At 56.5% G+C, this 12,860-nt stretch overlaps 1 protein-coding gene across 5 annotated transcripts in view; it reads left to right on the top strand.

Moving 5' to 3' along the window:
• NSD3 (nuclear receptor binding SET domain protein 3) overlaps positions 1-12,860 on the top strand; it is a 47,270-nt gene that overhangs the window by 1,317 nt on the left and 33,093 nt on the right. For 2 of the 5 annotated variants that reach the window (XM_054174798.1, XM_054174795.1), the window contains exons 1-3: positions 1,829-2,183; positions 9,920-10,638; positions 12,296-12,430. In XM_054174798.1, the coding sequence (XP_054030773.1) occupies positions 9,964-10,638; positions 12,296-12,430 (810 nt within the window). In that variant the 5' untranslated portion in view covers positions 1,829-2,183; positions 9,920-9,963. Of the gene's footprint in view, positions 1-1,828; positions 2,184-9,919; positions 10,639-12,295; positions 12,431-12,860 lie in introns of those variants that run through there. The other 3 variants (XM_054174799.1, XM_054174797.1, XM_054174796.1) reach the window with 2 other exon arrangements.

Raw genomic sequence — 12,860 nt, 5'->3', positions numbered from 1 at the left:
AAGGACCTCCCCGCCCCGGGGGGAAGAGGAGGGGTTTGTTTTGTCGGGTTTCCCCCCGGGGGGAAGAGGAGGGGTTTGTTTTGTCGGGTTTCCCCCCGGGGAGAGGCTCTTGCTTTGGAAAGTGACAATAGGAAATTAAACCAGAGGAGCAGGCAAGCACAAAGTCCCTCCTCTAAAGCCGTCTCAGGAAGGTGCCCGTGCAGAAATGGGAGATCTGTGTCACTCTGCTGCTGTGCCAACAACTTGCAGGTGCTGAGTTTGTCTCCTCAGAGGTGTTTCCATGTGGATTTCTGAGAGAGCTCCTAAGGTGATGCAGTCTGTTGGAGGTATTCCTTTACCTTCTAGTTTCTCTGGTGTTCAGAACTGTGAACATACTTAGATCGTCTCTTCAGGAGTGTTTCCTGCCTGAAGGAGGGCTAGACACTCCTGGTGCAGAGGAAACAGGGAGGTGGCTGTTTCCCTGCTGCATTAGGTGCTGGGCCTTGAGACTCCCTCAAGCAGTGAGGGGTGAGAGCCCTTCCGTGGCACTGCCTGGTGAAAGCCCTGCCAGGGAGCTGTGAGTCTGTGCTGCTGTTAGAGCCCCACGAGCAATGCCACCCCCTCTTTAGGGACACAGAGGGTTGGGCCAGAGCAGTCAGTCAGCTCTGAGCCGTTCTGCTGGGGCAGAGCTGCTGGAAGCAATTAGCCTGCTGTGTTCAGAGGGGAGCATTCCTCAGGGAGAGCCTGGAGTATTGTTTCCCTTTGCCTGAAAGCTCTCAGCGTGTGGCGTTCAGGAATGCTGGGCTCTGTTCCCAGTGGAGCTGCAGTTTCTCACTGGAGATGATCTCCCAGAGCTGGAGTCTGCAAGGGGATTGAACTGGATGATCTTTGAAGATCCCAACCCATTCCATGATTCTCTGATCCTCTCTTTCAATCTCACGTTCTCTTTGTTCTCTGACACTTTTCTAGTTTGCTATTTTCCTGTGTTTTCTCCTCCTCCCTCATCAATGTTTTTGCTGCAGGAGGAGTTTATTGTGCATTTCCTCCCACACAAGAAGCCCTTGAGGGCAGTGGAGGAGGGGGGGGTCAGCTGCAAACCCTCAGTGCATCATTTCCCAGGCAGAGTATTGTCACCAACGCTGGCTGATGGGTCTGGAGAACAGGTCCTGTGAGGAGCAGCAGAGGGAACTGGCCTTGTTCAGCCTGGAGAAAAGGAGGCAGGGGACACGACCTGGCCCTCTGCAGCTTCTTGAAAGGAGGTTGGAGCCAGGTGGGAGTCAGTGTCTTCTTAGTAACAAGTGTCAGGGTGAGAAGAAATGCTCTTGAGTTACACCAGGAGATGTTTAGGTTGGACATTAGATGAAAACTCTTCACTGGAAGGGTTCTCAGCTACTGGCACAGGCTGCCCAGGAAGGTGGCTGAATCCCCGTCCCTGGAGGGGTTTCAAAGCCACAGAGATGTGGTGCTGAGGGCCATGGTCAAGCCTCAGCCTTGGCAGAGTTAGAGAATGGTTGGACTCAATGATCCTAAAAGATTCGGCCCAGATTCTACTTTGATTTGATTCGATTCTTGCCCAGCCCAGCCCAGCCCAGCCCAGCCCAGCCCAGCCCAGCCCAGCCCAGCCCAGCCCAGCCCAGCCCAGCCCAGCCCAGCCCAGCCCAGCCCAGCCCAGCCCAGCCCAGCCCAGCCCAGCCCAGCCCAGCCCAGCTGCCTCCCCCCGGACTACAGCTCCCATCGTGCCCTGCGGCGCACGCAGCCAATGGGAGGCGGCGGAGGGGGCGGTGGCGGCGCGTGCGCGCGCGCTCCTGCGCGGTGCGTGGCGGCGGCGGGGGGGGTGGAGCGCAGGACGCGCCAGCGGAGCCGGGAGCCGGGCAGAGCGGCACGGAGCGCCGCCTTCCCCCGCCGCCAGCGGTCGCCCGCGCTCCCGCCGAGCGCCTCCCCTTGGCCGCACCGGCCGCGGGAGCTGGGCGGCGGTGGTGGGGGAGGCGGGCGGGAGGCCTCCCCGCGGGGCGGAGCCCGGAGCTAGCGGCGGGGGCGCGGAAATCGAGGCCGGGGCTCCGTCGCGGCCTGCTCGCTGTTGCCGCTGCTGTTGCTGCTGCGGGAAGAGGCGGGGAGGCCCCGCCGCCGCCGCCCCCGCCGCCGGCCTTTGTCTCCGCTGGGCTGGGCGGACGCGGCGGGGGCAGTTAGAATGGAACAGACTGAAGGTGAGGGCAGCGGGCGGCCGCGCTGGCGGGGGCGTTCGCGGCGGCACCGGCCCGCCAGGGCTTAAAGGGGCCGAGGACGCCATGTTTGCTGCCGGCGCTGCGGCGGCGGCTCGGCCCCCGGGGCCACCCCCGCCGAGGGAGGGCGGGAAGCGATGGGGGCGGCGGGCCCCGAGCCGTCCCGACCCGACCCCGGAGGCCATGCAAGGCCGGGCCGGGCGGCGCGGCGGCGGCTCGCTGTCCCCGTGAGGCGCGGGGCCGTGCCGCGGGGGGCCGTGCCGCGGGGGGCCGTGCCGCGGGGGGCCGGGCCAGGCAGCGCTCGGGGCCGCGCGGCGGGACCCGCTGGCTTGTCCCAGTGGCCGCCTTTGGGGCGGGCGGTGGCGCCCACCGCCTCCCTTTGCCCCGCTTCGCCCGCGGGCTTCCGCGGCTGGCACTGAGGCGAGAGGCCGGGATTCAGAGGGGCCCGGCGAGCTGAGCTGGTGTCGGCCGGCCCCAAACCTTCTGATGGGGAGAAACTTGGGGCTGGAGCCTGGCCCGCGCTCCCCGCACGGTGCAGAGCGGCCGTGTGACCCAGCTGCGTGCTTGTCAGCTCAGGGAAAAGGCTTTCCTTGTCTGCTCCCAACCCCGGAGTACAAGAGAAGGATTTGTTGATTCTTGGGTTGTTTGTTTGGGTTGGTTTGTTTGTTTGGGGTCTTTTTTTGGCGGTGATACTGCGTTGTTCGTTCTGAGCCTGGCTTTGCTTTCTTTTGACTGCCCTCAATCCCCTCAGCAATTGTCATCCAGGTTTCAGATTTTTCAGTGTGTGGTTAAAAACTGATCCTGCTGATAACATAGATCCATAGGAACCCAGCCACCCAAAGGCAACCTAAAGTGACCTAAAGTCAGAGTGAAAGAAAGGGCTCCAGTGGCTCATTGGAGCTCCTTTAGGCTAAGCTGCAAGTGACAAAAATGTTGGTTCTGATGAACTGCTTGAGAAGCTTTTGCTCCAGCGTGAGCTTGCTGAAGCTGGAGAGCAGAGCAGAGGATGGTGATCAAAGCCTGCAGGTTTTGTTTTAACACAGCTGTGGCCAGCAGGCTTGCCTGAGTTCGAGGTGATTCACATGGGACATGTTGCAGTCCTGACACTGCTTTTGGACGTGTGAATGCATGTCACCGCTCCTACGGCGTTTGGTGCTGCCAGAGATCAGCCTCCTGGCTCCCCGTGGCCATCGGCCCCTGGCTTTCCCTGCAGAACAAAAGAGCTTTCTTTTTGTCCACGTTTCTTGTTTGAATCCGGAGGCTCTAAGTGGTTATTGCTCTCAGCCCATTTTCAGGACAAAGCCCTTTTCTCTTTTTAATGCCCAGCACTTTCTTGGCTGCTGGTGGAGTAGTTTCTTTCCCTGCCACCAATGCAAACCCATTAAAAGTGGCCTTATCAAAGAGGTGTCACAGATGTGACTGTTTCTTTTGGCACTGGGGGAAAAAACCAACCAGCAAACCAAACCACCTTTACCAAGGTGCTCAGGGAAGTGTCAGCCTCGCCACAAAGCTTTGCAGAGTTTGTCCAGAAGCTCTGATTCAGCCTTTGTGTCTGCCAGGAGAGGCTGCCTGCTCCAGCTGAAGTCAGGAGAAATCCCACAAGCTGGAGTGGTGCTGCTGTTGCACCTGTGTGCAGCTGCAGAGCAGCTTGGCTTTGCCTTAACCTGTGCAAACAGAACTGTGTGGGGTTTTGTAAAGATCCAAATCAGGACCAAGAGACAGCAAATAGTGAGTGCAGGAATCAGTAAGATTACTGCTGGTTGGAGCTCCACAGGATGCTGTTGTGCTTGGTCAAGGTGGCCCTCCAAGTGATTTTGGCAGGGCTGCAGAACAATCTCAGGTACAGTTAGTTCTGGTGAGGGCCTCAGTGGCAGGTGTGTGTGTGCTGAGCTGCAGCAGGAGCCACGTGGAGCATTCACACAGTTCCATGCTTAGGGTTTGGAGAGGAGGGATGAAAACATGACAGAAGTTGGTTGCATGACTGAAAAATCCCCCCCCAGGCTCTGCCAGTCCTGGGTAGAGAGCTGTTTGTGGGGCACACAGGGCAGTGGGCAGCTGTGGAGAACCACTGCTGCCTGGATTGGATGCTAGAGACCAGTCCCAGTCACAGGTTGGATGCAGGCACTGGCTGGAATGAGGCAGCACAGAAAATGATGTGTGCTGGCTCAGGTCAGAGAGTCACAGAACGGTTTGGGTTGGAAAGGCCCTTCAGGATCATCCTGTTCCAACCCCCTGCCATGGGCAGGGACACCTCCCACCAGCCCAGGCTGCTCAAGGCCTCATCCAGCCTTGGACACCTCCAGGGAGGGGACAGCCACAGCCTCCCTGGACCACCTGTGCCAGTATCTCCCCACCCTCACTGTCAAGAATTTCTTCCTTCTCTCCAGTCTCAATCTCCCCTCTATTGCCTCTCATCCTGTCACTACAAGCCCTTCAAAAAGTCCCTCCCCAGCTCTCCTGTAGCCCCCTTCAGATCCTGGAAGTGAGCAGACCCTTGAATCCCTGTGGTTCAGGTCTGTGTGAGCAGGAGCTGGGTTGTCCTGTGTGCACAAAGCTGGCCTGGGGCTTCTGCTTTCAAGGCTGTGGATGGAAAGCCCAGCTCAGGGTGAGGAGGCAGTGCCACTGTTCTCTGAGCACGTCAGCCTGACTCAAACTGTTGCTTTCTCAGCTCAGCCAGCAGACAGTTTCTGTTCTGGCAGCAGATGCCTCACCTCTCCCAAGAGCTCACCCAGCTGCTTGGGGCAGGGCTGCCCCTGGCCTGGCTCTCAGCAGAGAAGGCTGCAGTTCATTCAGAGAGGTTCTGTGGAAGCAGGGTGTTCACTTTTGTGTCAGCTCAGTGCTGTGGTGACAGCCAGCCCCAGGGTGATGAAGCCAGTGCTGGCCTGAGCAGGCTGCCAGGGTGCTGGCAGTGGGCAGGAAGGGCTCAGATCCCCTCTCTGTGTCTTGGTCAGGCAGGGAAAGCCTCATCCTTCTGTGCTGCCTTCTGGCTGCCTCAGTGAGGTACAGCCCACGTCTGAGTTGTGGCCAGCAGGCTTTGGGGGTGTGCTCCCTCCTTGTGCTGGGGCTCCTGTTGGTGAGGAGCAGTGCTGGGGGCTCCTGACACAGAGGAAGGTTCTCTTGCTGTGCAGTCCCAGTGTCCTCTCTCGGGTTTCTGAGCTCCTCCTGGTTGAGCAGTAGCCCAGGGCATGACAGAGGCCTGTTTGTGTTGTCTAGGTGAGCCCTGCTGTGGTGCTGTGTTGTGTGTCACCCTCCTGGGGAGGAGGAGCAGCTTTGGTCAGGTGGGACTGGCATCATTCAGAGCTGATAGGCTGAGGGGTCACCTACTGCTCTCCTGCAGCATGAAAGCAATGCTGGAGAACTTCCTCAGCATCTGGTTTGCTAAGGGTGAAGCTAAGACTGACATGGAAATGGCTTGAGGTCAGTGCAGTTGGGGGTGACAGATGTGAGCCCAGAGGACTGCTGATCACTTGGAGGCCTGCCCAGGCCTGGCCAAGCACTCTCGAAGGTGTCGCTGGCTTTGTTTTTAACAGGTTATGCTCAGCCAAGCTGCAGAGCTGGGGATGGGAAGTGAAACAAACTCTGTGTTGGTGTTAGAGCCCTGCAAGAGCTCTGCTGGCTTGACCCAGCCGTAACTTGTGCTGCTTCTTTCTATTTCATTTGCTTTTGCCTCTGATACTTTGCATTGTGACTCTCCCATGGGCCACGTGAAAATGTTTACTCAGGCAGTGTCCATGTGTGGAGTCTGCAAACATTCCTCTCTCCCTGCTCGCCCTGAAGATCCTGCTGCAGCTGTGGGAAAGGAGGAGGACAGAAGGGGCTGGGAGAACAAACTCTCTCTCTCTCATAGGGAAACTCAGTTGCAGTTTGAAGGTGCTCCTGGGTTCAAGTTGCTTCCAAGCTGTGCTAAAGTATCCATCTCCTAGAAACCTTGACACAATTCAGTTGTTGCCTTATCCTTTGGTGGAGTTACAGTGTCCTGTGGTGCAGTACCTGTTGTGGGTCATGTTTGGAAGCTAAATTCTCCAGCTTGCAGGAGGCTGATCCTGTAATTTGACAGAGTGATTGCTGCTGTGGTGAGAAGAATTTGCTTTGGAATACTTTTGTGGGAGGCGCTGCAGATCCTCCTCACGTGTGGCTTGAGGCGGTGACCCTCTGCTGGGGAAGGATGGGGCAGCTCTTGATATTTCAGCTTTGCACTAGGGCCTGGGGGTGGCTTGGACAGAGCAGATCCCTCCTTGGGTTTAAACCCTGAGGTTTCTGCAGCTCCAGGACTGCTGTGTTGTTGTTTTGTGTCTCCAGGGCTGGCAGCTCCCCCGGGGACAGCCCCGACGCTGCCTCCCTGGGTCGGATGAGAACCAAACGCAGCGCTGCAGAGCGCTGGGAGGGAGGAAGGGTGGGAAAGCCTGGGTGTGTTAGCCCTGCTGCCAGCAAAAAGCTCGGAAGGAAGAAGCTCTCTGTGATGCAAGCTCTGTGGGAGGAGGGCAAGCTCTTGTGCTTTAAGGCTGTTGAGAGGAGCAGCTCAGTGAAGCAATAACCCTTTCTTCTGCTGCTGGTAGGGGAGGGTCATGAGGCAGGTCACAAACTGTCCTGGCTGAAGCACAGGCTCACAGCAGGCTCTGTTTTCCCCAGAGGAGCTCCAGAAAGGAATGAATTCAACAAAATAAATCTGCACTGGCTTTCTTTTCCTGCTAGCTCCTAAATGCAGTGCAAGGAACATGTTAGGAAGTTTGTTAATGCACAACTTTCATCCCACAACAAACCCCTCCTCAGTTAGTGCCTGTGGCAGCCAGCACTGGGGACTGTCACAGCTGGGCACCCACTGCTGGACAAGAGAGGGTGCAGAGGGGTACAGCACAGGCAGACCTGGGCCTGGCCTCCCCATGAAATGCTGCACTGAACAGTTTGGTTTCTCTCCCAGCTCCTTCAGATGTGGAAGCTCTTTTAAGAAGAGATTGAAAGTCAGCAGTGCAGTAGAAAAAGATCTTAGCTGCAGAGTGTTGGGGTAAAAGGGGAGGGGAAAAAGTGATTTAATTACTGTTCAAAGGAACCAGCAACAATAAAAGCCTGGGAGAGCAAGGCTGAAATGTCTTCAACTGCCCCTGCTTTGACTGTGTCTATCCAGCAGTGCATGTGCCAGGGGGAGTGAAAAGGTGTTGCAGCTTCTCCAGCTAAGTTGGGCTGTTGGGTGGGTGTTTTAAGTGTTCAGCAGACACAGATCGAGCCTGGTGATAGCCACAGCAGCAGCTTGGGGGGCCGTGGTCTGAGCGGCCTGAGAAATGTCTTGGTTGCTTTCCAGCTTGGCAGACACTAAGTAACAATTAGTTGGTAAACAGTACAGAAGGTCCCACTTCCTCTTCCTAGAATGGGTGGTGGTGGTGGTGGTTCTGTTTTGACCTTGATCTGCAACCCTGCCTGCTCCACTGGCTGTCCCCCGGGCCGTGCCGGCTGTCCCCCCGGGCCCTGCTGTCATAGAACCACAGAGCTGTCAGGGTTGAAAGGGACCTCAAGGCTCAGCCAGTTCCAACCCCCTGCCATGGGCAGGGACACCTCACACTACAGCAGGTTGCTCACAGCCACATCCAGCCTGGCCTTCAACACCTCCCGGGATGAGGCTTCCACCTCTTCCCTGGGCAGCCTGTGCCAGTCTCTCACCACCCTGCTGGGGAAGAGCTTCTTCCTAACATCCAGTCTGAATCTCCCCATTTGTAGGTTGGTTTTTTTTCCATCCCCCCAAGTCCTGTCACTCCCTGACACTCTAAAAAGTCCCTCAGGGCTGTGCTGTCCCCTGGACAGCAGCACTGTGTGTGGGTTTGGTGGCTGCTGTGCAGGCCACTGTTAGAGGCAGGGGATGGTGTTTGCAGGCACAAGAGGTAGAAGCTGCTGCAGTTAGTGAATGTTGCTGGGCAGCTTTGTTCTGCTGCCTTGTTCCCTAGGTCACAGAATCATAGATTTGTCAGGGTTGGAAGGGACCTCAAGGATCATCCAGTTTCAACTCCCCTGCCATGGGCAGGGACACCTCACACTGGATGAGGTTGCTCAGAGCCACATCCAGCCTGGCTTTACAAACCTCCCCAGCTTCCTTGGAGCCCCCTTCAGGTACTGGAAGGCCACAATGAGGTCTTCTTGGAGACTTCTCCACACAGAACAGCCCCAACTCTCTCAGTCTGTCTTCATGGGAGAGGTACTCCAGCCCTCTGATCATCCTCATGGCCCTTCTCTGGACTCCTTACAGTGACAAATGTGTCCCTGGGTGATTGCTGTGGCCACTAAAGATGACTGCAAGCATCGATGTGGTTAGGTTGTGAGCTCCACACGAAGCAGCAAGGTTCTGCTGCAGCTCTTCCTTTTTATGGTTCTGACTCCTCAGTTTCCTTTGCAGGCTGAGAGCAGGGGAGTGTTGGTAGTGTTCTGCAGACTCTTGAGCTAAGGTATTGTGCTGTGCTGGGAGGGTGAGAATTCCACGTGGGCAGGATTCTGTGGTGATTCTTGTTATGAAAAGCAGCTGTGGGATGTGTTAATGTTGTTCCAAACCCCGACCAAGAGGGCACAGCAACCCTCCTGTGTGCCTGCACAGAGAAGGGATCAATAACACAGAGCTCTGTTTGCTTTGGAAGGGCTAAACTGACCTTGCCTGGGAGCAAAGGAGTTTCTGAACTGTAGTTCCCTGGGACGTTTCTTCTCGTTGCACACTGGCACTGGTTAGGTGAAGCAAAAGCTCTCAGGAAGCCAGGAGTTGAGTTTTGGGAATCTAACTTGGATTTAGGCTGCATTTATTGTTTCAATCTGGAGTGGAAAATGGGTGTGTGTGAGAGCTTCCCCAAGCTGTACTCTAATTCTCTGGCTAACCTCAGCTTCTGACACTGAGGCTGCTTTTCATTCCCTCAGAACCGTTCAGTGCTGAAGCCCAAAGCGTTTCACATGAAAATAGAGTGGGGGACAGGGAGTGAGGAGAATAATCAGAGACTGGTCTGTGTTGGAAGGGACCTCCAGAGGTCCAACCTCCTCTGCAGTAAGCAGGGGCATCCTCAACTGGATCAGGCTCAGCACTCAGCTGCTGGGAGCCAGGGGGGGTGCAACCTCTCCTCTGGGAGGAGGTTGGGAAGCTCCATCTGAGGCTGTGTACAGCATGAACTGGCTTTCCCAGCAGCTGAGCTGGAATGGCCTAGCCACTGCGTGCAGAAAAGGCCAAAGGGCTGCTCATCTCTCTTGGATTTTGGAGCTGTGAGGGGAAGAGAGGAGGTTTCTCCCTTGTTTGGAGTGGTCTTGCGGTGGCTTTGGTGGCTTGTTCAGTTTGCAGTGACTGTAGTGGCCAGAGGAGTTGGTATCTTCTGCATGCTCCAGGGTCATTCTCTCTGCTTTGTGTTAGAAGAATGCTTCCTAGAGCCAAGCAGGGAAGGCTGCAGGGGGCGGTTGGAGTTTCAGCACCACTCTGCTGGCTTTGTAGCACTTGGGTTTGTGGGTCTGGAGCACCTGTGGCTGCTGGTGACGTTTCTTTGAATGTCCTTGGAAAGAAGAAAGGGGAAAAAGGCTGTCCTGCAGCAGGGGGTGAACAGCCCTTTGTCAAAATGGAGTCATGGCAGCCCTCAGGGTGGCTGCTGAGGGGAGAGGGGAAATCCAGAGCTCCTTTGGGTTGGGTTTTCTGTTTCTCAAGAGTTTAATGTCCTTAATTCTTACCTTCCTACTGACACTGACTTCTCGTTTCCCTTCCCCCCTGCCTGTAGGCCCTATGAGAAAAAGGGAAAGCTAAGGATGCTGGAGCAGAACAATGGATTTCTCTTTCTCTTTCATGCAAGGGATCATGGGAAACACAATTCAGCAACCACCTCAACTCATTGACTCGGCCAACATCCGCCAGGAGGATGCCTTTGACGGCAGCGGCGACGTCGCCGAGGACGGCGGCCAGACGCCCTACGAGGCTGCCCTGCAGCCAGGCTTCCCCTACCCCACGCCCACGCCCGAGGAGCTGCCCCCCATCGCCAACGGCTACCCGCCCGCCATCGGCGCCTACGAGCCCCAGGCCAAGTACCAGGCCTACGCCCAGTACCCCAACGGCTCGGCCAACGGCTTCGGGGCGGGCCGGACCTTCAGCCCCCCGGAGTACTACCACGTGGAGAGCTCCGGCGGCGCCCGGCCGCACGACGGCCTGGAGAGGCCTTCCCCCCCGCAGCCGCCGCCCGCCCCGGCCCACCCGGCCGGCCCAAAGAAGACCGGCTCCCCGGAGATCAAGCTAAAGATAACCAAAACCATCCAGAACGGCAGGGAACTGTTCGAGTCCTCCCTCTGCGGGGACCTGCTGCACGAGGTGCAGGCCAGCCAGTGCGCCAAGGCCAAGCACGAGGGCAGGAAGGAGAAGCGGAAAAAGAGCGGCAAGCACGACCCCTCCCGCGCCCAGGAGCGCAGGGCGCACAAGGTGCCCAAGCTGGAGCCCGAGGAGCAGAGCGTAAGTGGAGACAGACCGGCCCAGCCACCCCGAGAGCTGCTGCTGCTGGTGCTGGAGTTCCTCCCTTGCTCTCCCTGGTGCACCAGCAGGCTTTGCTTTCCTCCCAGGTGCTCCCTGGTACAGAATACAGAGCTGACCAGGTTGGAAAAGACCTCAGAGATCATCGAGTCCAACCCAGCACCCAGCACCGTCTGATCAACTCAACCATGGCACCAAGTGCCTCAGCCAGGCTCTTCCTAAACACCTCCAGGGATGGGGACTCCACCACCTCCCTGGGCAGCACGTCCCGATGGCCAGTCTCTCTTGCTGGGAAGAGTTTCTTGCTCACCTCCAGCCTAAACCTCCCCTGGCACAGCTTAAGACTGTGTCCTCTTGTTCTGTCACTGGTTGCCCAGGAGAAGAGGCCAACCCCCACCTGGCTACAGCCACCCCTGTTGGCTTGCTGGGAGCTGTGTTGCCAGGACCACACCAAGGCTTTGGTTAAAAGACTGTGTGGAAATGAACCTTTGAACCCCACATTGTCTGCCTAGAAAGCCAGAAATGGAGTTGCCTCCTGTGCTCCCTGCAGTCAGAAGATGAGTTTCCTGGTTGCTGCTCATCTAACTGCTCTGCTTTGGGGGTTTTCTGGAAGAACAGCAGATCAGGGCCCTCTGAAAACTTCTGCCACCACTCTGAAATCTTCCCCACCACTTTGATGGTGCTGGAGGCCTGGAGCAGGCTGCTCAGAGAGGTGGTGGAGTCTCCTTCTCTGGAGAGCTTCCAACCCCCCCTGGCCATTGTGATTCTGGGCAAGCTGCTGTGGGAGCCCTGCTTGAGCTGGCTGATCTCTAGAGGTCCCTTCCAACCCTACCATGATGGGATTCTGGGATCTAATCTATTTTGGTATTATTTGGTGGTTTAGCCTGCTCAGAGTCTGCTGCCCTTTGGACAATGGCAAAGTTGGAGCTTGGGCCAAAAGCAGAGACCTTCCTAAACGCTCAGGTTGTGCCAGGGGAGGTTTAAGTTGGACACGAGGAGCAATTTCTTCCCCCAAAGGGTTGTCAGGGCCTGGCCCAGGCTGTCCAGGGCAGTGGTGGAATCTCCATCCCTGGAGGGGTTTCAGAGCTGTGGAGATGTGGTGCTGAGGGCCAGGGTCTAGTGGTGCCCTGGCAGTGCTGGGTTCAGAGTTGGACTCCATCTGAAGGACCTCTTCCAAGCAAAACAATTCTGTGACTCTGTTCTTTTATGGCTCTGCCTTTCCACATGGTGCCAGGTGGGGAGGGAGGGTCCTGGGAGTGCTCAGCACTCCCCACTTGTAATGAGCTTTTGAAAGGTACTCTAAGCATGGTGACAATGTGCAAACTCCAGGAGCTCCGGGGGGGCTGTAGAAGCCAGCAGAAGGTGGTGTTCTAACCCAGGAGGAAAAGTGGAAGTCCCAGCTGACTCAGCAAGCTTTGGGGAAAATTCAGCACTGGTGTCTGTTCCAGTTCCTGTCAGGGTTTGTGCTGTGGTTGTCCACACACAGGGGTGTAGGTGTAAGGGCTGTTCTAACTCAGATTCCAGCAAGCACAGACACAAATCAGTGGTTTCACTGCTCTCAACCATTCTTTTTCTTTCAGTTTATTTTAGGCCACTTCATTACTTCTGTCTCCTTTTCTCTTTGTTTTTTTCCTGCCAGCTCTGTGATACTGATTTCTGTCTCTCCCAGCCTCAGGAGGGAAGGGTGGTGAGTGGCAGTGATGGGGAAGTTGCTGTACCAGGCCAGGACAGAAATGGCCCAGCTCAGGCTGTTACAGGACATAGCCAAGTTTTTGTAAGTTCCTGTGAAAGCCTTGGGGTTTGGGAGGTCTGGGGGAAGATCCTGTCCTGTAGGACCAGACTCTGATCTAGCAGAGCAGGTTCATGTGCTTGGTGTAGTAGCAGTAGCAGTGGTGGTGGTGGTTTTGATGGCAAACATGCTGGTTTCATGCACTCATCCCTCAGCAGGGATCCCTCACAGCTGTTGCACCTTCTCCTGGTAAGCAAACCCCTTCTGGAGGTCAGCTTGGTGATGTATCAACCTTCTGAGCTGCTGGATTTAATGCCCATAGCTGCCTAATGAAGCTCAGTAAGATCTGGGTAATCATTGTGATCCCAGCTTGACCTGGGCTCTGCAGCTCCAGTCCCAGTGGTCCCTGGCTGTGCTTGTACAGCTTTTCCTGACCCTCAGGAGTGCTGTTTGAAGCCACTTTCAAGCAGCTGCA

Source organism: Dryobates pubescens, chromosome 31 (genome assembly GCF_014839835.1).
Source record: "Dryobates pubescens isolate bDryPub1 chromosome 31, bDryPub1.pri, whole genome shotgun sequence".
Classification (NCBI taxonomy): Eukaryota; Metazoa; Chordata; class Aves; order Piciformes; family Picidae; genus Dryobates; species Dryobates pubescens.
The sequence above is the reverse complement of the archived record's forward strand: the minus strand, read 5'-3'. Positions and strand labels throughout refer to the sequence as shown.